Below are 22,298 nucleotides of genomic sequence, written 5' to 3'. Positions count from 1 at the left end.
TCTCTTTTAATGTTTATTCTTTTATTTTATATATTATTTAAATTAAATTATTTTAATTAATTAGATGAAAATCAAATTTGCTGTTTACAAAATTAAATTAGAATTATATTGCATGCATTTAACTACCTTAATTTAATAAATTAATATATACTTTTCTTTTATTTTAATTTAATAAATTAATATGAATTTAATTCTTAATAATTTTATGATCGGTTTAGCATTGATTAATTATAATTTATAAATTATTATCGAGTAATACATCATAATTATATAAATTCATCAAATTTATCCTATCAATTTTGCTCATTTTACAAATATATTTAATTACTAATTTAATTAATATTTTTATTTGATTCATGTACAACTAAATACATCCGTTTTAATTCCCAACAATTTTATTCTCAGATTTATTATTCATTTGTAGGCATTTTTAATCCTCAATTATCTTATTCACATTTCAATTCCTCGATTCAAACGATTCCTAAATATTTGAATCCTCTAACCTTAATTGTACTTAAACTAAATAAAAAAACATTTGTAAAATTCAAAATTATATCTTTAATGATTTAATATTAGAAATTGAATTTGTTCACACGAGATTTCAGGAGAAATTTAATTCGTGGAATCGAATTTTGTATTGATTTATGTATTGTGGATACAATCTCTAATATTTACTTCTTTGATTCTTTCTCTCGAATACAAAAAATAAAATTTAGAACTTCGTGGTCTTCGATCTTCAAGAAGTTGTAATTACAAGTCAATTCGAAGATCGAGAAGTTGTAATTACAAGTCAATTCGAGTTTCAATCTTCTGGAATTCAAGGAAAGTTTGATCTTCCAAGTCTGCTATCTTTTAGAAGGATGATTTCGAGGTTGATGATAACTTGCACGTCTTGAGAGTCTTTAGAAGTCTTTGTCTTCAATTCTTCAGAGCTTCGATTCTTCTTTTCAATCAAAGGTCCCCTCAAAATGAATGAGAATGTCTCTATTTATAGAGAATCTCAATGGGTTTTAGATGGGCTTGGACCCATTTGCTTGTTGGGCGGGCTTAGGCCTGGGCCCATCTGCTTGTTAGGTTTGGGCTTGGGCCTATCTGCTTGTTGGGCTTGAGCTTGGACCTGTTTTCTTGACAGGCTTGGGCTCAGACCCATTTGCTCGGTGGGTTTGGGCTTGGATCCATTTGCTCGGTGGGCTCGAACTCGGCCTACTTATTTGCGCAAGCTTGGGTCCATTATTTCTTTGGCCCAATTTTTTTAGGGGCTTGAACTAGGTTGGATATGAGAAAACTTGACTACCCAAATCCAATCAAATTATAATTATCTCACTTTTGCCGTGATGACGTGGCGTGATTTAATTGGTCAAAATTTCCTGTTCAACAAATGCCCCCTTTTCGAGATTTGTACACGTGTATGGATGGATGAATCTCGAAAATGATAAGCTGAAACAAAAAATACAAGTGATCTTGTTCTTGACTTTTGCTCCAGTTAATATGTGGAATTAATCAAACTATGCGTTTGGACATAAGTTTGATCAAAATGAAGTTTGAATACAATCCAATATCAAATTTGTAGTGAATTTTGATTTTAATTCACAATTTATTTATTTATTTTGGAATATAGCCAAAAATAAACTTGAATGAAATTGAACTTTTTTTTTACCAATGAATTTAATGGAAGAATTGAGACTTAACATTTATAAAATTGGAATATTGTCAATTCATCAAAATATGGATTTAAGTCAAAGTTTTTTTTTTCATACTCTTAATTTGAATTTTTAGCGAATTGCTCCCTAACTTAAAATTTGAAAAGTTTGCCATTTTTTTTTACTTCATTTCAAATCCATTTATGATTTGGGATAAAATTTAAACATTTTTTTTTATAGATGAGAAAAGAAAATCGGGGGATTTTTTTTTTCAAGATTTGAGGTTTTTTTTTAGGTTTACTTATGAGGAGATATGTGGGGATAAGGCTTGAAATTTTTTTTAACGCTTAAAAAAAACAGAATGTCATTATTTTTTTTCTTAATTAATCTTTAAAAAAAACAATAGAGGAGTTTTTTTTTTAATAAAGAAACAGAACAGAGGAGGTTAGAAATTCTCTCCTATAATCTCACCTAATCTAACTTGTTAAGAAGATTTTTAATGAGCTTTCTTTTCTTTTCTTTTCTTTTTTTCTTTTCTTATTTCTTTTTTTTTTCTTTTCTTATTTCTTTTTTTTTTCTTTTCTTATTTATTTTTTTTCTTTTCTTATTTCTTTTTTTTCCTTCTATTTCTTTTCTTTTCTATATATATATAATTTTTTTTGTTTTTTTCTTTTCTTTTTCATTTTTGTTTTTTTTCTTACTTCTTTTTCTTTTTTTCAATTACCTTTTCCCCTCTTTTTCACGTTTTCATCTTTTTTTTCAATATACATATATTTTTTTTTTACATTTTCACTTCTTTTAGTTTAGTTTTTTTTTCTTTTTTTACTTTTATTTCATTTTCATTTTTTTTTTCTTTCTGTCCTTTTTTTTAACTTTTTTTTTTATAGAAAAAGTTTTCTTTTCTTTTTTTTTTCTTTTAAAATGTTTTGTTCTAACATTTTTTTCAAGTTTTTTTTTAATTACTTTCTTTTTATAACTTTTTTTTCTTTTCTTGTTTTTTTTCACTCTTTTTTTTACATTCGCACCAACTTGAAGCTATACCAAAGTTGACTTTTTTTTGTAGTCTCATGCAAGTATATATGAAGTTTCCTTGATGTCCTGCTTCTTTAACGATGCCCTGTTTCTTCATCGACGCCTAGGGTTTGTTCATGATAGACGATGCATGCCCTGCTGCTTCCTCGACGTCTGGGGTTTGTTCATGATAAACGATGCAACTCTATCATGACACCCTACTCATTCATCGATGCCTGGGGTTTGTTCATGATAGACGATGCAACTCTATCATGACGCCCTACTTATTCATCGATGCTTGGGGTTTGTTCATGATAGACGATGCAACTCTATCATGACGCCCTGCTGCTTCCTCGACGTTTGGAGGTTTGTTCATGATAGACGATGCAACTCTATCATGATGCTCTACTGCTTTACCGACGTCTAGGGTTTATTCATGATAGACGATGCAACTCTATCATGACGCCCTGCTGCTTCCTCGACGTCTGAGGTTTGTTCATGATAGACGATGCAACTCTATCATGACGCCCTACTTCTTCATTGACGCCTGGGGTTTGTTCATGATAGATGATGCAACTCTATCATGATGCCATGCTGCTTCTTCGACGTCTGGGATTTGTTCATGATAGATGATGCAACTCTATCATGACGCCCTACTGCTTCCTTGACGTCTGAGGTTTGTTCATGATAGACGATGCAACTCTATCATGACGCCCTACTTCTTCATTGACGCCTGGGGTTTGTTCATGATAGACGATGCAACTCTATCATGACGCCATGCTACTTCTTTGACGTCTGGGGTTTGTTCATGATAGACGATGCAACTCTATCATGACGCCATTCTCCGTCTACTTTGCTTTTATATATTCTTTGCTCCAAGATGATGTCATCAGCGCTAACTTGCTTCTGGTGAACTTCATTTGCAGAACGATGGTTTACTTCACAGAATGATGATTGTCTAGAGTTTGACACCTTGTAGTTCTGATATAAATCAACCAAGAGGAGATGGACTCGACTGTGTCGCATTGAAGATGAAGATCGACTACGCCGCATTAAAGATGATCATCGTGTGTGCCGCATTGAAGAGAATGATTGTCTGTGCCACATTGAAGATGATGATCGCCTAGACAGCGCCGCATTGAAGATGAAGATGATGATCGCCTTTGTTTCGTCGTATTAAAGATGAAGATGATGATCATTTCTGCTTTGTCACGTTGAAGATAAGGATGATGACCACATTTAAGATGAAGATGGTTATCATTTCTGTTGTGCCCCTATTGAAGATAGAGATAATGGTCCATGAAGATGATGATCGTTTCTACTATACCACATTAAAGATGAAGATGATGATTGTCTGCATCGCGCCACATTGAAGATGAAGATGAGGAATGTCTCGGCCACGCTACATTGAAAATGAAGATGAAGATAAAGATCCTCTAAGGTGCAACATGTGTGAGAAAATGAAGATGAAGATCCTCTCGGCTGCAACACATGTGAGAAGATGAAGATGATGATCCTCTCGGCTGTAACACATTAGAGACGATGATCTTCTTGGCTGTAACATATTTGAGATGACGATCTTTTTGGCTGCAACATATTTGAAACGATGACATTTTCGGCTGCTACACATATTTGAGATGACGATCTTCTTGGTTGTAACATATTTGAGACGACGATCTTCTTGGTTGTAACATATTTGAGACGACGACATTCTTGATTACAACATATTTGAGACGACGACATTCTTGATTACAACATATTTGAGACGACGACCTTCTCGACTGCAACATATTTGAGACGATGACATTTTCGGTTACAACATATATGAGACAACGACATTCTTGGCTACAACATATTTGAGACGATGATCTTCTTTGCTGCAACATATTTAAGAACGACGATCTTCTTAGCTGCAACATATTTGAGGGGACGACCTTCTCGGTGGCAACATATTAGAGACAAAGAAATCCTCGGCTGCAACATATATGAGACGACGACTTTCTCGGCTACAATATACTTGAGACAAAAATCTTTTTGGCTGCAACATATTTGAGACGACGATCTTCTCGGTTGTAACATGTTTGAGACGATGATCTTCTCTACTACAACATATTTAAGAACGACAATCTTCTCAGCTGCAACATATTTGAGGGGACGATCTTCTCGAAGGCAACATATTTGAGACGACGACATCCTCGGCTGCAATATATATGAGACGACAACTTTCTCGACTACAATATACTTGAGACAAAAATCTTTTTGGCTGCAACATATTTGAGACGACAATCTTCTCGGTTGTAACATATTTGAGACGATGATCTTCTCTGCTGCAACATATTTAAGAACGACAATCTTCTCAACTGCAACATATTTGAGCGGACGACCTTCTCAGCGGCAACATATTTGATACGACGACATCCTCGGCTGCAATATATATGAGACGACGAATTTCTCGATTGCAACATATCTGAGACGACGACATTCTCGGCTACAATATACTTGAGATGAAGATCTTTTTGGCTGCAACATATTTGAGATGATGAAGATGAAGATCCTCTCGGCTGCAACACATGGGAAAAGATGAAGATGAAGATCCTCTCGGCTGCAATACATGTAAGAAGATGAAGATGATAAATCTCTCAGCTGCAATACATGTGAGAAGATTAAGATGAAGATCCTCTTGGCTGCAACGAATGGAAAGATCCTTGTCTGCAACATATCAAAGAGGAGTAGAGTTCGCTGGTCAACATTTTGGAGAAGAGGCGAAACCGCACCTTACGAAGGTAGACAATTAAACATCTCTGTTGTCACCAAAGAAGCCACCGAGGCGCTAGCTATGGTTCAAAAGAGCATGGACGCTGCACGCGAAGAATTTAAGAACTTCAAGTGGAGGCTTTAACTTTGCCCCCTTTGCCCCCATTCTTTTTTTTTCTTTAGTTGTATTCTTGTAAATACAAGAATTTGTTGAATGGTGATGAGAATGTTCTTATTCTGGTGGACTGCTCCTGAATTTCATTTTATACTGTTTACGCATCATTTACTATGCGCTTACATCATCACAATGAAGAATAATATTTTTTTTATGTGCGACTGAACTTAAAGTGAACTTTAAGCTGCCTATATACCATTTTTATAACATAGGGATCAAGTCATAACGTAGTTCAACTCTTTTTTTTTTTTGCCATTCACGTTTTAATCTCTTGTGGGCTAGGAGCACCATGCAATTTAGGCTCTTGTGATAAGGAGCTTTGCATATTTAACAGCTTTTATTTTCAACAAGAATTTGTTCATCTCCTTCGTTTGTAGGATTGGTGAAGATAATAAATCTTGGTTTCACAGTCAAGGAACCTTCTGTATTTATGTCAACAGACAACTTCCTCTTCATGCGTGACGGGACACAACTGTGAATCTTATCGTCATCATTTTCTTCACGAAATGGTTTTGCCTTCAAAGATTTTATCTCTCTTTGTTGTTGATCATTTGTCATCTTTAGACGATCAAAAGCAGATGTTGAAGGTCGATCTTTCTTCGATGTAGAGATACTCAACCTTTTGAAAGTTGAAGTTCGAGTGTAAATAAACGTTAGACATTGGTTTTCTTCTTCTTTCGTGGCGATACTCAATCTTTGAAAGATTAAAGATTGAGTAGTTGAAGGCTTTATACGATCAAATACAGAGGTCCTTTGATTAATTTCATTTGAATTGTTGACTTCTTTAGAAGATCCATAATTGTTGTCGACTTCTACTATGCTAGCAGCATGACATGCAATGACTTCAAATATTTCTTCTGGATAATCCTCAAGGAATCTTTTTGGGAGGAATTCTGCCAAAGTTATCGACCGTCGAAGTTGGAGAAAGTCCTCATCTTTTCCTTTTATGGGTTTAGGATTCCACATCTTCTTGTTCCTTCTTCCTTTCTTTTTATGGGAGATGCTTCCTTTTGCATACTTTTGATGGAATCGCGACTCCTTTTGAATGGAATTTGGTTGTCTCCCTTTTTGACGAGTGATTGTTATCCATCCTTCGCCATCATCTTTACCATGCGCTTCTTTATTTTGGGAGTTTATCGTCACGATCCTTTGTTGGAATAGAACAAGTATAGGTGCAAAAGTCCCAAATTGAATCAAGCTTTTTCTTTGATCATCAAGTTGTGTTAATGGTGGAACATTTGAAGTCATCTCAATCGCAACATGATTCGTTTGAGCTACTTCATCAATACTAGCTTGATCTTCTTTTCACGAGCCAACTTTAGAATTAGCTCTTTCAACATGAAACACTTTTCAACAGGGTGACTAGTGACCCGATGATACTTGCAGTAGTTAGGATCATCTACTTTTCCTGCTTGTTCTGGTCGTTTGCATTCTGACAGCTGAATAAGTTGGTTCTCTAGCAGCTGCTCTAACATGTCTGCAACATCAGAGTCAGAAAATGGATAAACTTTTTCCTGTCTTTCTTTAAGAGTTGACTGTCGCTTTTCATCGCCATCATGCTTTCTTTCAATTTTTGTTTCTTTTCTTTTAGAGAAAGATTTCAAAGGAGTTGCATGAACAACCATAGACTCTTTTATGACACTATTTGCAATCTTTTTAGTGTCATCAAGTTCATTCTTGTCACTCCTCGATTTTGGAATCAAGAAATCTTTTGCTCCTCTATTGGCGATACTCAATTCCATATCATGGGCATGAGTCGCCAACTCTTCGAACATGCGAGGTTTTATTCCCTGCAAAATATAAAGAAGTCCCCAATGCATGCCTTGGGTGTACATCTCCACTGCAGATAATTCAGTGAGTCGATCCTTACAGTCAAGACTCAGAGCTCTCCATCGATTGATGTAGTCGATGACTAGTTCTCCCTTTTGTTGTCTTGTGTTTGTCAACTCCATCATGCTGACGATACGTCGGGTGCTGTAGAAACGGTTGAGAAAGTCCCTCTCAAGTTGCTCTCAATTATCAATGGATTCAGGCTCCAGATCGATGTACCAGTCGAAGGCATTTCCTTTGAGAGTTCGAACCAACCGTTTGACCAATAAATCTCCTCGCATACCAGAAGTTTCACATGTTTCGATGAAGTGAGCAACATGTTGTTTTGGGTTGCCTTTTCCATCAAACTGTTGGAACTTGGGAGGTTGGTATCCATTCGGCATTCTGAGATTGTCGATCCTCTTCGTATATGGTTTGGATTACAAGGAGAAAGTTTGAGCAGATCCACCATATTGAGTTTTGATGGAGTTTGCAATCATCTCCTGTAATTGTTGAACAGACAACGATGCAATTGAGGTCGAATTTTGTGGTTGACTTTCTTGCATAACTGCCTTCCCTTTATCAGTATTCTTGACAGTATGTTTATGACTTGATTCAGCAGTATCACGACTTTCAATGTGATTCTTTAAAAATGCAATCTCATAATCCCTTTCTTCCACCACCTTCATGAGCATGTTCACCTTCTTTTCAAGCTCTGCCATTCTATTTTCACTTGTATCCACGTTAGTTACCATAACCGACATTATATTTGGGTGAGGCATTTCCTCACTTGAGGGTTTAGAGGACGAGTAGTGTTCGTCAATCGCAGGATTTTCTTTGATTACAATTCCACTTTTTGGTGGCTTGGAGATTTGCTCCCAAATATTCTTTGCAACTTCAAAAGGATGCGTATCTTCAAATGATTGAATCTCCCTTGAGCGGCTATGAGTGTTTGGTCGCTTGCCGATGTCGCTGAGAGCTTTGGAAGTGTTGCCTTGAGATGTCATGATTTTCTTTGGATGTTCTTCAAAAAGAGAAAGAGATGAAAGGTAGAGATCATCCCACCGGGCATGCCAAATTGTTTCACACGAGATTTCAGGAGAAATTTAATTCGTGGAATCGAACTTTGTATTGATTTATGTATTGTGGATACAATCTCTAATATTTACTCCTTTGATTCTTTCTCTCGAATACGAAAAATAAAATTTAGAACTTCGTGGTCTTAGATCTTCAAGAAGTTGTAATTACAAGTCAATTCGAGCTTCAATCTTCTGGAATTCAAGGAAAGTTTGATCTTCCAAGTCTTCGATCTTTCAGAAGGATGATTTCGAGGTTGATGATAACTTGCACGTCTTGAGAGTCTTTAGAAGTTTTTGTCTTCAATTCTTCAGAGCTTTGATTCTTCTTTTCAATCAAAAGACCCCTCAAAATGAATGAGAATGTCTCTATTTATAGAGAATCTCAATGGGCTTTAGGTGGGCTTGGGCCCATTTGCTTGTTGGGCGGGCTTAGGCCTGGGCCCATCTGCTTGTTAGGTTTGGGCTTGGACCTATCTGCTTGTTGGGCTTGAGTTTGGGCCTGTTTTCTTCACATGCTTGGGCTCAGACCCATTTGCTCGGTGGGTTTGGGCTTGGATCCATTTGCTCGGTGGGCTCGAACTCGGCCTACTTATTTGTGCAAGCTCGGGTCCATTATTTCTTTGGCCCAATTTTTTTAGGGGCTTGAACTAGGTTGGATATGAGAAAACTTGACTATCCAAATCCAATCAAATTATAATTATCTCAATTTTGCTGTGACGTGATTTAATTGGTCAAAATTTCCTGTTCAACAGCATTATTTAAAATATACTTTCAAATAACTTTGAAATATCAAAGGTGAATTTTACCGTTTAAGGATCGTTTCGATAATGACGTTGGAGGCTTATGGATAAGTTGAGTTCAAATTTTAGCAAATTTTAAAGATAAAAATAATTATTTATATAAACACATGTTAGTTTAGTTTACAAGTTTTGACTTGGACTTTAAAAAATATCGATGAAAAGTGGACAATAAAATATATAAAATTGCAAATGAAATTAGTGTTATGAATTTAACTATTAATAAAATCCTAGAAAATCAAATTGTTACTAAGTAAGAACCTCCTTGTCTCACTTGTTTAAACATAAAGTCTATGTTTTATTGTAATTTGTTGATATCACAGTAGAAATCATTTCATCTCTCATGTTAATTAATTATGTCGTCATTTGTACATTTCATTGTTTATGGTACCTTTTTTTTAAAGCATATTTGGTACATATAGTTGATCAAACATAATAAATAAAGAAGTAAAAACTTTTCATAACTACTGTCATTTAATATTTTGATAACAAAGAGTTAATAATAAGATTATATCATTGATAAACTACATACATTTTAACTGAAATCACATAGCTTGGTGATAGAATTCTTGTTGTTTCAATTAGAGTACAAAAATGAGATAAGTTTGTTTTAATAACTATTATGACTTCTTTTGCTCACCGTGAAAACACAATTATAAAATGATTAACCATAGTTTCATTACATATATAGATTAACGTCAGTCATATGTGATGTCAATCTATCAATGTTAAAATTTGTTCATTAACAGACTTTGAAGGCTCTTGTTGACAAATAAGGTAAAAAGCATGCTGGGACATCACAAACTAACAAGTAACATGATATGATATCTCACCAATATGATGATATTTTGAGTAATATATCTTCGAGGAAATGGATGAATCTAAAAAGTCAAGCAAAAAGAAAGATTAGACCAAACCATGACATGAGGAGGGAGTTAACTTTATAAGGCATTTGATAATTTTACGAAGAGAAAATAGTAAAATAACTATTTTGATTTGAAGGGAAAATAATAAAACATTATCCTAATAACTATTTTACTAGTAAACACTACCCTAATAACCATTTTATCTGGAAGAGAAAATAGCAAAACATAGATGGCTATTATATTTTTCTCAAAACATGTATAAACGATTCTTTTATTTTTCCTCAAAATTTTGATAACATATAAAAACTGAAAATAAATTTTATTAGACATAGGATGTAAATCTAAAATTAATTTCGAACAGCCCCATGAATTTTGTGTTTGTGCCTTTTTCCCCCCTTTTAAGAACCTTGAGGGTCTGTTTGAATGAAGTTATAAAAAATTCAATTTTGTTTGAACTCTTTTCTGAAGTTATAAAACAGATTTCAAAATTTTTTGTTTTATTTTTTTTTCCAGAATGTTAATTGTTAAATTAAAACTTCAGAATATAATATATTTTCCCAAGGTTTAGGATAAAAAAAGAAAGTTAAATCTCATATAATATAAAATACTACTAATAAAAATAGGGAAATAATAAATCGAAGTAATAAAAAACAAAACAAAATTGATATGGATATGGGAATGCTACACAAAGAAGAAAAAGAACAATAAAAAGTGGAGTAAAAAGTTATGGGTTTTATTCACAAATTCTCAAACCTCTCATGAACAAACCCTAAACCAAAACCAAAACGAAGCAAAGCTTAAAAACAAAAGATGAAAAAGTAAAAAAGCAATGCAAATTATAGTTTATTTCTTTCCCGCCATTTCAACTCTAAACTAAGCAAATCCCATAACCAAATTCCTTCCGAAGCTTCGAACCATTTCATCCACTCTCCTTTCTCTTTCCCTTTCCCTTTCCCTTTCCCTTTCCCATTCCGCTTCCCTCCTCTCTTCTTCTTTCCTCCTCCTCTTCTCTTCCTCCTTGTGCGGAGGCGCTATCTCCGCCGACGGCAGAATTATCGCCTCATACTGCGCCCCCAGCAACCTCTCCATATCATCCTCTGTTATGTCAAAAGCCGTCGCCATCTCCATGCTTCTCAAGGTGTGGAAAATCGAACTCGCTCCCGCCAAGAACTGGGGCCGATTCTTCCGCGCTGACGTCGTGAATCCAAAGAACTCGAACGGGCCTGTTCGAGATGCGATTTGACAGAATGGGAAGTATCTGGGAATCCAGAACACGTCTCCTTCGGTTACTTCCGCGTTCATCGCGGAGGTTCCGTTTGGATACACGATCTGTATTGTACCCGTGCCTCTGAGGACGATTCCGTACTCCGATGCCGTTGGATTCACGTGCGGTGCCATCATTGATCCCTGTATTCGAGGTAATTCGTAGTGATTCGCACATTGTAGAAGGTATATGAACTAATTGATTTAATTGATAGCAGAATTAGGGATTTGATAAACTAGATTTACCGCTGTGAGATTGACTAGATAAACTCCGATTCCGGAGTGACGTAGAGGATGGTACTCGGTTTCGTCTAGGGCAACGCTCCATCCGTAGGCGTTACTGAAGTCTGGGTCTTTGTCGTAGAGATTGTACGAATCGGGGGATTTTCCCGTTCTTGTTATTTTTTTACTTTTGTCCCGATTTCCGTTTCTAAAGATCGACTCCACGAGCTTCCTCCACGACCATGGCTTATTTTTCTCCGATTTTTCACCATCTTCATCGATATCAGCTACTTTACTTAGTCTGGCTTCATCGTTCACTTGCAGAAACTTGCTCCAAACCCTAGGCGATTCAGTGTCTGAGACGTAAACGATTGGACCCTGTCGTTGTCTTGATAAAATCCTCCTCAATTCTGTATAAGAAACCTGTGGAGTACACTGAATTGTGAGAAACCTCATTGATATTTGGAAATTAGAGAGGCAGATTAGGGATTTTAGTCGAATCTCTCACATTAAATGCTGTAGCTAATGTATCCTGGTCGAATCCGGCAAGAACTGACCCAGGATACTTTCCTCCAGCTACGAAGAAGGACTGCCATTATTAACACAGAGAAACAAGAATCAAATTTCCATTTGGAATATCAAATTTGTACTTCATTCCAACCCATCATCACCAAACTGAGTAATTTACCTGGAAAGTACCATAACTCAAACTCTCAGATTTATCAATGCTGCAAATAATCTCAAGTCTTTGTCCTTCCCCTACATTCACCATGTAAAATACTGAACCGGCTGGTATGCGGAACACGTCCCCACCCTTCATCCTCCTCTCTGCTAACTCGTCTTTGTAAATCAATCCCACTTTCACATCCCCTGCAATCATTTAAACATTCCGCATTCCTTTCAATTGTCTCCCGTTTCGTTCACATTCTAGCTTCCGTAAACTAATTGCATGTTAACAATATGAATTAATATAACATGGGTCCTGCATTTGATCCTATTTGGGGATAAAATCATATTATCACTTTTGTCTTGTTCAAAATCATTCAAGATATGGTTATTTCAAAATTTTGATCACTATGTAAGTGATTTTAAGCAATTCAAAATCCCATCCTAGCCTGCAATTCATGTCATTCCTTCCATTAATATTGAAAACCACTAATTTGTTCACTATGCTAGTGAGCTTTTGGAGTTGTAATAGCGATATTATGGATGTGTGTAAGCAAGAAAGAGTTGAGAAAGAGGAGTGAATTACCTCTACGGACGAAGAGAATCAAGGTGGAGTCCAAATACTGAGGGACAAACAAGGATTTAGGTTCCATGGTGATGAAGCCAATATGCATGGGCCTGTCAAGAATTCTCGAAGCTGGACCTCTCATAACCCTCATTTCTCCTGCTTCTGTCTCTATCACTTTCTTCGAGTCCACCATTAGAAACCTTTCTTTCCTTCCAAACTCTCTCTCTTCTTCTCTCTCTCTCCACCATTCTTCTTCTTCTTCCTCCTTGATCCCAATTGCATTTCCCAAAACCGCAACAATCAACAGTATCAAAAGGGCTTCTTTCTTCCCCATCTTTGCTTCTCTGTTTCTTTCTTTCTTTCTTTCTATCTTTTTTCTTTTGTTGGTGGCAATGAGTGACGTTTGTGAGGCTTTATGAAGATGGAGATCAGAAGATTGAGGATGACACGTGTCATTCATGCAAGTTTATACGTTTTGCTGGCGGGTTTTAACTTAGACACAGTTGAGAACTTTGTGGGACATTCAGAACCAGGACAGAGTCTTTCGCTTGAATAGCTAAATACGTATGCCATTTGTTTCATTTTTGTGTTTGTTCTTTTGTTGCCTGGACAAATAAATTTTAGAATTTTCCATGTGCTTAAGCATACGCTCCACCTAAGAGTGGATGACTTTATGTAAATTTTTTACACTTATCTATTGTAGTTTCCCAAAAAAATCCTATTTTTCTTAAGGACAAGAAGAGGTGTATCGTCCGATGTAAAGTTCACGATGAAAACAAAATTTTTATAATTATTAATGTATTGTTTTGGATATTTTTAAAAATAACGGGATATCTAAACTATAGTAAAATTCATATATATTTTTTTAATTTTTATATTTTATAAATAGTTTCATTTTTTATTAATAATAATGTTCTTATTTTCTTTTTTCTTAGTGCTTTTAATCTTCGGGTCTGTTTGGTAACGTTCTTATTCTCTGTTTCTTGTTTCCTGTTTTTTCTTTTTTTAGAACAAGAAATTGCGTTTGATAATCGTTTCTATTCCTTGTTTCTTGAAAAAAAAAGAAACAGAAACAAAAGAAAATGTGTTTGATAACTGTTTCTCGTTTACTGGTTTTCTTCTAGATTTATTTTTTATTTTTCACGTCTACTTCAATTAAATATTAAACAAAAATATAGGTCTATCCATCAAACATAAAAAATAAAATTATCAAAAGTTTATTCATTTAATACGAAGAAGTATGGATGCACGAATAAAAATAATAACATAAACATAAAATTATATTTATCCTTCAAATGTTGCCAAATTTGGTTGGCAATATAATCTCCTAACCATTCCTCTTAGATGATGTCGATTCACTTCTTAATCCATCAATTTTAACAATTTGTGACATTTAGAATTTAATATTAATTTTAAAGTAAGTTATTATGTCTTCAATATTCAGAATTGAAAGAAACAAAACAAAATTTAATCTTTAACTACCTATGATGCTTTAGAGAAAAACCCACAACGAAAAAAAGACGAAAACTATTCGACAAAGAGGAACAATCAAGCAAAAACTATGGATCAAACAAAGAGGAACAGTCCTGTGAAGAGGAAGAGTTTGGGTTGTTGAGGAAGACGATGAGATTGGGTTGCCGAGGAAAACAAACCAATAAAAATAATTGAGAAAAAGGTAAAGGAAACCAATAAAAATAATTGAGAATCAGTAAAATGAAACCAAAAAAATAATTGAGAAAAAGGAAAAGAAAAGAAATAAAAATACTTGAGAAAAAGAAAAAGGAAACCAATAAAAATAATTGGGAAAAAGAAAAACTAATAAAAATAATTGAAAAAAAGAAAAAAAGATCAATAAAAATAATTGAGAAAAATGAAAGAAAACAAATAAAAATAATTGAGAAAAAGAAAAAGAAACAAATAGAAATAAATTGAGAAAAAAAGAAACCAATAGAAGCAATTAAGAAATGAGACAGAAAAAACTACTTTTTTTTTTCTTTTGTTTCAAATAATTTCTTAAATGAGAAACGTTTCTACTCTTTTTTAGAACGAGAAACAAGAAACGTTATCAAACACCTATGTTTCTTGAAAAGTAGAAACAGGAACAAGAACGTTACCAAACGGATCTTAAGTTTTTTCTTATTAGTTTATCGTGGATATTTGTGAGTATTTTTTTCATGGTGTTTCTATAACTTTCATTTCTAAATCTCCGAATGTCTATAAAACTTAGGATATTTGAAAAGACAATTATTTTAGAATCGATGTTACTGATATTGGTTTCGAAAATTAAATTTGTTTTCTCGTAATTTTGTATCATATCATCGTTCCTATTTTTTATTATTTTTTTTAGGTAGAAGAGTTTAGTCATCTTAATAAAAATATTAGATTGATTTAGAAATATATCGCTAGTTTGTATATAAATTCTGGATAAATAATTTTGTTATTGATTTAATTTTCAAAAACTAATATAAATATGAATAGGTAGAATCGTAAATTTTAGTAAAAAAATTAAAAATTAAATAAAAAGAATTTAATAAAATTTGTCCTATTTTATAAATGTCAATATTTTGGTTTTTTTAAGTTGGATTTTTTTATTTTACGAATTCTTTTATTTTAAAATATAATTTAAATAAATAAAGTTAAATTTTATAAAAATATTTTTAAAAATAGTTAGTTATTGAAAATATTTATAAAATATAGAAAAATTTATTTAATTATCCATAGTTTAATTAAATTTTTTTCTATGTTTTTATAAATATTATTATTTATTGTGTAATTTATAAAAATGTTAAATTTTTTTTTATAGAAAATGGTTAAAAATAACATTTGATTGAGTGTAGGTAATTTGTGAATTTTTTTTTTATTTTTTAAAAGAACACTTTTTTTTTATATGAAAAAAATATTAAGAAAATTTCCAAAAATAGCAGGATTCAAATGCTCGAACATATGTGGTAATTCAGACATTCATCCCAAGAAAATCTTCGATTCCCATCAACAAACGACCCATTGGCTTCCTAAGGAAGTTTTTGAAACTCAACTATATGACGATTGTAACGGTAACTGCTCCACATCCCCATCTCATCTTTACTAAGTCCCCCAGAAATGGCGGATTCGCATTCTGGGTTACCGCCATTTAAAGACGATGACAATACCCACGAAGGCTTTCCAAATATTCCGGTTGAGATTGTGAGCGACGAAGAAATGGCCCTAATCGAAGCTGCCTTAGCCGCTGCCGTCACCACTTCTCGATCTTCATCCTCCGTCATTCATTCCACTTCTTGCTCTTCTCATAATCTCTTTAACACCAGGTCTATTCACTCTATTACCCTCTTATCGAAGAGGGGCATCGATTCTTCCCAGCCAGATATCGAAGATCTCGGCAAAATCCCGATTACCCAGAAGAAGATCAAAGTCAACGAATCGCTTCTTCAACGGTTTAAGAGGAACAAGCCCTTGGCCGTCACTGATATTACTCGCATGGTATGGACTTCTTGTTGCGCTTCTCATTGGTTTTGTTTGTGGCTGTTTAAACGTTCATTTCAATTGATTGGAATAAATATTGAACTAAATTGGTCTGTTTCTATCGGTATAAGTTTCTTTTAAAAGCAATTCTGTCAGTTTATGGATGTGTTTCAACACTTCCAAACAGAGCCTGAAGCTGAAGCCCATTGGTTTATTTGAATTGGGAAAGTTGGGAAAATCCCTATGTTGTTTTTGTTCCATAAGTAACTTTTGATTTTTCCCGTAATTTAATTATCTCCTGACATGGCATCTGCAGGAATGGTGTGAAAAGCAGATGGAGTTTTCTCTTCTTTCTGGAGTTCGGAAAAAAACCAAAGCTATGGAAGCAGGTATTGCGCGCCATGCAATGCTTGAAGCGGAGGTAAATTTCTAGTCTTCAGATTGCTCTGATTTCATTTGTGTTTGCTGTTTAGTATAGCTGTTTCTTACTTTTAACACAGAAAAAGCCTTTTCTGCTAGGTTCCATTTTAAAACCAATTAGCAATGAGACGAATAGTAGTCTTGAATCTCTTTAGATTTTTTCATGTTGGGATTCTCAACATCTTTACCTGAACCATTTGTCACATATATTTAATATCACCGTGTTAAAGACTGAGTCTTCTGTTATATTTCTCCTACTTACCTGCCTTTTTTATTCAATTTGTAGGATAGTTATCAAAACCTGTAAATAATAACTTTAACCAGATCTATTGTATAGGTTGTACAATTGTGTTCTTGAGTTTCAAATACCAGAGGTGGTAAATATTAATTTTGAGTAATCTTGGAGAATCTAGATGTTAGGATGTATCATCCTGAACAGAACCAATTAGTAATTGTAATATTCTCCTCTTTATCGCCTTAAATTTGTACTTTCTTTGAATCGCTGTAGGTTGTTAAAAAAGTCAAAGTTCAGGTGCAATCGTTTGAAGATATTTGGGCTTTGAAGCTTCTTAATTTCATAGTTGGTGTACATCAGCTAGTGCTTGAAGGATTGACTCGTGAACTGCCTGTGTAAGTCTCAATTTTTGTGTCCGATTCTCCCAATCAATATTATTTGTCCATCCGCATAGTTTCTACTTACACTCATAAATGGTTATGCCTTGTGATGGGGACATTAAAGCTACTGCCTGGTTTAATTATTCCCCTGGATGAATAGGGGAATGATTTGTTTGATGAGATCAGTTTTCTTTGTGTTCTTCTTTTGCAGGTTTCTTTAATATCTGTTACTGTCGTTATTCTAACTATTGCACTATTCCTTATTCCTATGAACGGAGTGGAAAATGCTCCAATTTTAGCATCATTGACTCTGGACACTAATCTAACTTTTCAAATTAGTTGCATAGGTTAGAAAATGAGTCTGTGTGTTAGTGTGAAAATGATCGATGCTTTCGCTCTTACGTCCTATCATACAGTGCCAGATCCGAAAAATTTATTGAGGGACACTGTATGATAAACAAACTATAAAAGAAATGCTTTAAAAAAATACTCATAGCTTCATACGTTAACTAATTTAATACAATTGTTCTTTACGAGTTTTCATGTTTTAAAATCGATCAGGAATAACTTTATTATCTAAACTTATCCAATAAATCTTTCTCAAAATATGCTATAAGACGTTCATTCATCTATTGATCTCTCATTCGATTACGCAATCGAGTCTACACAATATTCATATTAGAAAATATTATATCTATTGTAGCTGTTGCAACATGTAAAATCACGAAAGTGAGCAACTGAATGTTATGTATATCTGTGCATCCTTTTAACTCTGAAATTAATCAAATCTGATCATTTAAAAGTTAAAACTTTGTTGCCGAGTTTTTTTCAAATATTTGTTAAGTGATGGTGGTTGAAAATGGTTAGGTAAGTTTTTTTCTTTTTAGAAAATCTCCTTTTATAATAGGGCACCAATAACCAATTTACGTTTTTTTATGACAGATTGAGTGGCTACATGTCATAAATTGTTGATGTTGGGCGCCTTGGACATTAATTGGTGATATATTGGGCTGAAATTTAATAAAAAAATTCATCTAATTGCGTAGAATGTAAGTGTTGATCCAATGATTATGGGATTCCAAGCGTGACCGCTGCCACTACAACAATATCTATTTTTGTTAGTCGTATTGAATTTTATGATATATATATAACTAACAAATACAGAAACCAATAAGTTGAGGAGGCAGGTACAACACCTGGCTCTTATGTAGATCCGTTGGTGCTATCATATGGCAGTTGTTTCTCTGTTTTGAGATTACTTCTTACCATGATTTGATTTAAAAAGATTATTCTCTTTTCCTTCCGTTGGTTTTCGGTTTTCGGTTTTCAGTTTTCAACTGCTGTCGTTCTCTTGCGCACACGACTTAAAGCTATTATTAGGATTACTTCTCTTTCTTGGATTTCCAGTTATCTCAATCTCAGAGAAGCTATGTTTGCATTGGTGTCAGAATGGGATTGGTGGAAGGCGTATGGATTGTTGGTATTATTGATGAGATCCAGATGTTGGAGATTAACACCACTAAAATACCGATGTTGATAGACACAAAAACCCGAGTGCGGGATACGATTCCTGCTGTACCACAAAGAAGAAATGGGAAGTATGTTATTGTGGTTGTTCTCTTTAAGCCTTTGGAATATCAGTCTATGCTCTTCTCATGATTGCAATGTATACTGATTTAACTACACTTCGTTCCTTTTGCAGGCTTCAATTAATGTTTTATAAACTCTTATTGGACAATCTTATTTCTTCTGATGGCTTCCCTATCAGACAATTTTTTGATTTCTTTTCTTTGAATCCTCATTCCACCTTGTCTGAGGAAATTGCGGACAGCAGTACTTCATTTGGTTTCACTGCAAAGGTAGATCTTTTAACTTCTGTTTGTCTTTTTTCACAATACTAATAAGGATGACGAGAGAATGATACTGACTTTACACTACACGTCATGGGGTCAGGAGTTCTTATTAGTGAAACTAGTCCTAGCTAGATTCACTCCCGATGAAATAGCTGCTACGCCCAAGGGCTGCTTTATTTCTTTCCTCCTTCCTCCCTGCTGTCCCCATTAGTTGATATATGGAATTGGAAAGGAATTCTTGATCATTCTGATTTGGGGGAGGGAAATCATGGTGGCTATCTCTTTAGAATTTAACATTCTAGGTGTTCTTGTCCATACATGTAGTAGCGTTTGGTGGTTGTCTTGTGAAAATAGCTAAGATGCTCCCTGAATGTCTCACACACATAATTTATGCATAAATTACTTTCAAGCTCTCCACACATCAGATTTTCATTGGAAAGTTTGGGAGAGCAGTGTTCCCACGATATTAGAATTCTTCAAGAAGCTAATCTTGTGCAAATTTGTATTTGTAATTTTTTATAATTATTATCATTATCTTGTTTATACAGACTCTTGATGATGTAGTAAGATACTACATAAATTGTTGTAGCATGCTGCCTCCTACTCACAATCAACTCTTACTAAGGTACATTACCTTTATACAAAAGACGTTCTTATTTCTTCAATGGTTGTGCTTGATTTGCAATAGTTCTATATGTAATATTGGTTTTTGAACTGAACCCTGTTTTGTATTCCACCGTTCCTTCTCGATCGAACCAGCAGTCGTGCCTCTTGCCATTTGTAAATTGAAACTTCATTATGCTAAATTTTTCATTACGATCTGGGTTGTATTTGTTTCAGAGAAATACTTCAGTTCTGATAAATTTTGATTAATCGTTAATGGTGCAGATATGAATCACAAAAGGATCAGTCAATTATTGTTGAAGATAAATTTGCATACGATCATGGTTGGCTCAAGAGTCAACTTGAGATTCAATTACAAGTCTGGCATGGACAGCGAGAACCTGAATGTACTCCCCAGGAGGAACGATGGAAATGTCGACATTGTCAATTTGCTTCTGACTGCCCTGCGAATGCTTAACCTCGACGCCTCCTCAAAAGCCCGAGTAATTCAACTTGAAAATTCCGGGTTTAGTTTCTCCTTACATTCTGACCCTCTTCCCCTCGGAGGCTATAGTTTTATGCAAGCTTCTTGTGATTTATTTACAAAAGATATATCGATTTGTTATTCATCATCATGTATGTATTTTTACACTTATGGTGCAAAATTGCACCTCTTAGAAAGCAGATGTAAGCGTTGTTGTGAAATAAAGTTCTAATTTGGAGAACTCTTCCTGGTTGTATTGGTAAGTTTTAAGAGTTAATATGATTATTTTTCAATTCCTTTTTCCAAACCTTCAAACAAAAGTTCCGAATTCCAATTCCATTTCATTGACAAGCTTGAGCAGCAATCGCAAAAGGAATAAATGTATATATTCTTGAACTTAGCCTTTTTTTTTCTTTTTTCTTTTAAATAAAAACCTATATTCTTAATAAGTTGTAAAATAATTCTTCCTTCTATCATTTTCTGTTCGTGAATCAAGTATTCATGGTCTTCAGTGCTGCATGAGATTGGTCTCTTTTTGGCCATGGTGTAAATGTTTCTTATATCTGATATAGGAGAACATTCATTTGTAGGCAATAGAAGTCTAATTATAATAAAAGATAATTATGACAACATAAAAAACTAAAAAAGAAATCTTTAGGCTTTCAACATACAATAAGATCACTAATTCTAACATTATCTTCAAGTTGGGCTGTAAATGTAAAAAAGATTCAATTTCCTAACACAAGACACAAGACTCAAAACTCTACTTGAGAAGCCTATTTGTGAGAATATTAGCAATTTGTTGGCTTAAAGGTATGTAAGGAGCAAATGCTACTACTATCCAATTTTTCTTTGATAAAGTGTCTGTCAATCTCCACATGATAGATTATTGGGAATGTTGTTATTACATAAAAGTTTCATAGACACCTCATAGTCCTGAAAAAGATTAGATAACACTTTCTGGAGCCAAATTTCCTCGCATATTCCCAAACTCATGTCCATGTACTCAGCTTAAGCACAGCTCTTGACAACAACCTCTTGCTTCTTACTTTTCCAAGTAACGAGATTGCCCCAAACAAAAATACAGTACCTCAAGTGAGTTTTCTATCAACAATAGACTCTGTCCAGTAAGAATATGTATAGGCCTAAATACACCTTTTGCTAGTTTTTCTTAATCTCAACCCCTTACCAAGAGTTGCGTTTAAATACCTCAAAATCTTGTTTACTACCTCCATGTGTTCTTTGTAAGTAGTCTAAAAGTAAATAAATTAGTTTTCCCACCAATTGCTGATATTTCTCTCCGTCAATGTCACCTGTATTATCCCTGAGTTTGACATTGAACTCAATAAGTGCATCAGTGTGTCGACATCCTAACATACATGTCTCAGTTAACAAATCAATGGTGTATTTCCTCATAGATGACTTCTTTAGATCTAGGAATTTCCATCCCAACAAATTATTTTAGATTCCCAAATCTTTAGTTTCAAACTCCTCCTTCATCTTCTATTTTATTTGGAGGATTTCATTGGTGTCATCTCCAAATAAAACAGTGTCACCAACATAGACTATCAAAATTGTAATTTTCCCTGACTTACAAACTTATGTGGACAAAGCGTGATTAGAGATCACTTAAGAGTACCATTGAGACTTGACGAACGTGGTGGTGAATAGACTTGATGAATGTGGTGGTAAATGTCAAATCAAGCTTTTGGTGATTGTTTCAATTCATTCAAGGACTCCCAAAGTTTGCAAACATGATGACCAAACTAGGCTTCGAATCCCAGTGGAGGACTCATATATACTTTCTCTTCTATATTCTCATTTAGAAATGAGTTCTTAACATCAAGTTGATATAGAGATGATGGTTAAACGATGTTCGCAATTTTTTTAAAATGTTATTATATACTTAATTATTATTTCTAAAACTTTTATTATTATAATTACAAAAAAAATCAAAAAAAAAATCTCAATGGCTTCATCCTAAATTTCCCATAATTATATATATAATAAATAG

The 22,298-nt window shown here is 34.2% G+C and overlaps 2 protein-coding genes across 4 annotated transcripts; one reads left to right on the top strand and one right to left on the bottom strand.

Moving 5' to 3' along the window:
* Positions 1 to 10,843: 10,843 nt before the first annotated feature.
* LOC103501928 (vicilin-like seed storage protein At2g28490) lies at positions 10,844 to 13,576 on the bottom strand. Its single transcript, XM_008465693.3, has 5 exons — positions 12,869 to 13,576; positions 12,305 to 12,486; positions 12,125 to 12,205; positions 11,641 to 12,039; positions 10,844 to 11,538 (listed from the first exon to the last, which is right to left on the bottom strand). The coding sequence occupies exons 1-5, from the start codon at positions 13,308 to 13,310 to the stop codon at positions 11,005 to 11,007; spliced, it is 1,638 nt and encodes a 545-aa protein (XP_008463915.2). The 5' UTR covers positions 13,311 to 13,576; the 3' UTR covers positions 10,844 to 11,004.
* On the top strand, positions 11,400 to 20,525 carry LOC103501929 (exonuclease V, chloroplastic). Of its 3 annotated transcripts, XM_008465694.3 has the most exons (8): positions 11,401 to 11,549; positions 15,775 to 16,327; positions 16,626 to 16,730; positions 17,238 to 17,359; positions 18,793 to 18,942; positions 19,047 to 19,203; positions 19,746 to 19,822; positions 20,086 to 20,525. In XM_008465694.3, exons 2-8 carry the CDS (start codon positions 15,950 to 15,952, stop codon positions 20,276 to 20,278), a joined length of 1,182 nt encoding a protein of 393 aa, XP_008463916.2. In that variant the 5' UTR covers positions 11,401 to 11,549; positions 15,775 to 15,949; the 3' UTR covers positions 20,279 to 20,525. The 3 variants fall into 3 exon arrangements, with proteins under 3 accessions (XP_050947681.1, XP_008463916.2, XP_050947680.1); XM_051091724.1 differs by lacking the exon at positions 15,775 to 16,327 and having other exon boundaries at positions 11,400 to 11,549; XM_051091723.1 differs by lacking the exon at positions 11,401 to 11,549 and having other exon boundaries at positions 15,772 to 16,327.
* Positions 20,526 to 22,298: the final 1,773 nt, after the last annotated feature.

This window comes from Cucumis melo, chromosome 11, assembly GCF_025177605.1.
Source record: "Cucumis melo cultivar AY chromosome 11, USDA_Cmelo_AY_1.0, whole genome shotgun sequence".
Lineage (NCBI taxonomy): Eukaryota > Viridiplantae > Streptophyta > Magnoliopsida > Cucurbitales > Cucurbitaceae > Cucumis > Cucumis melo.
This window is presented reverse-complemented; position numbering and strand designations above follow the sequence as displayed.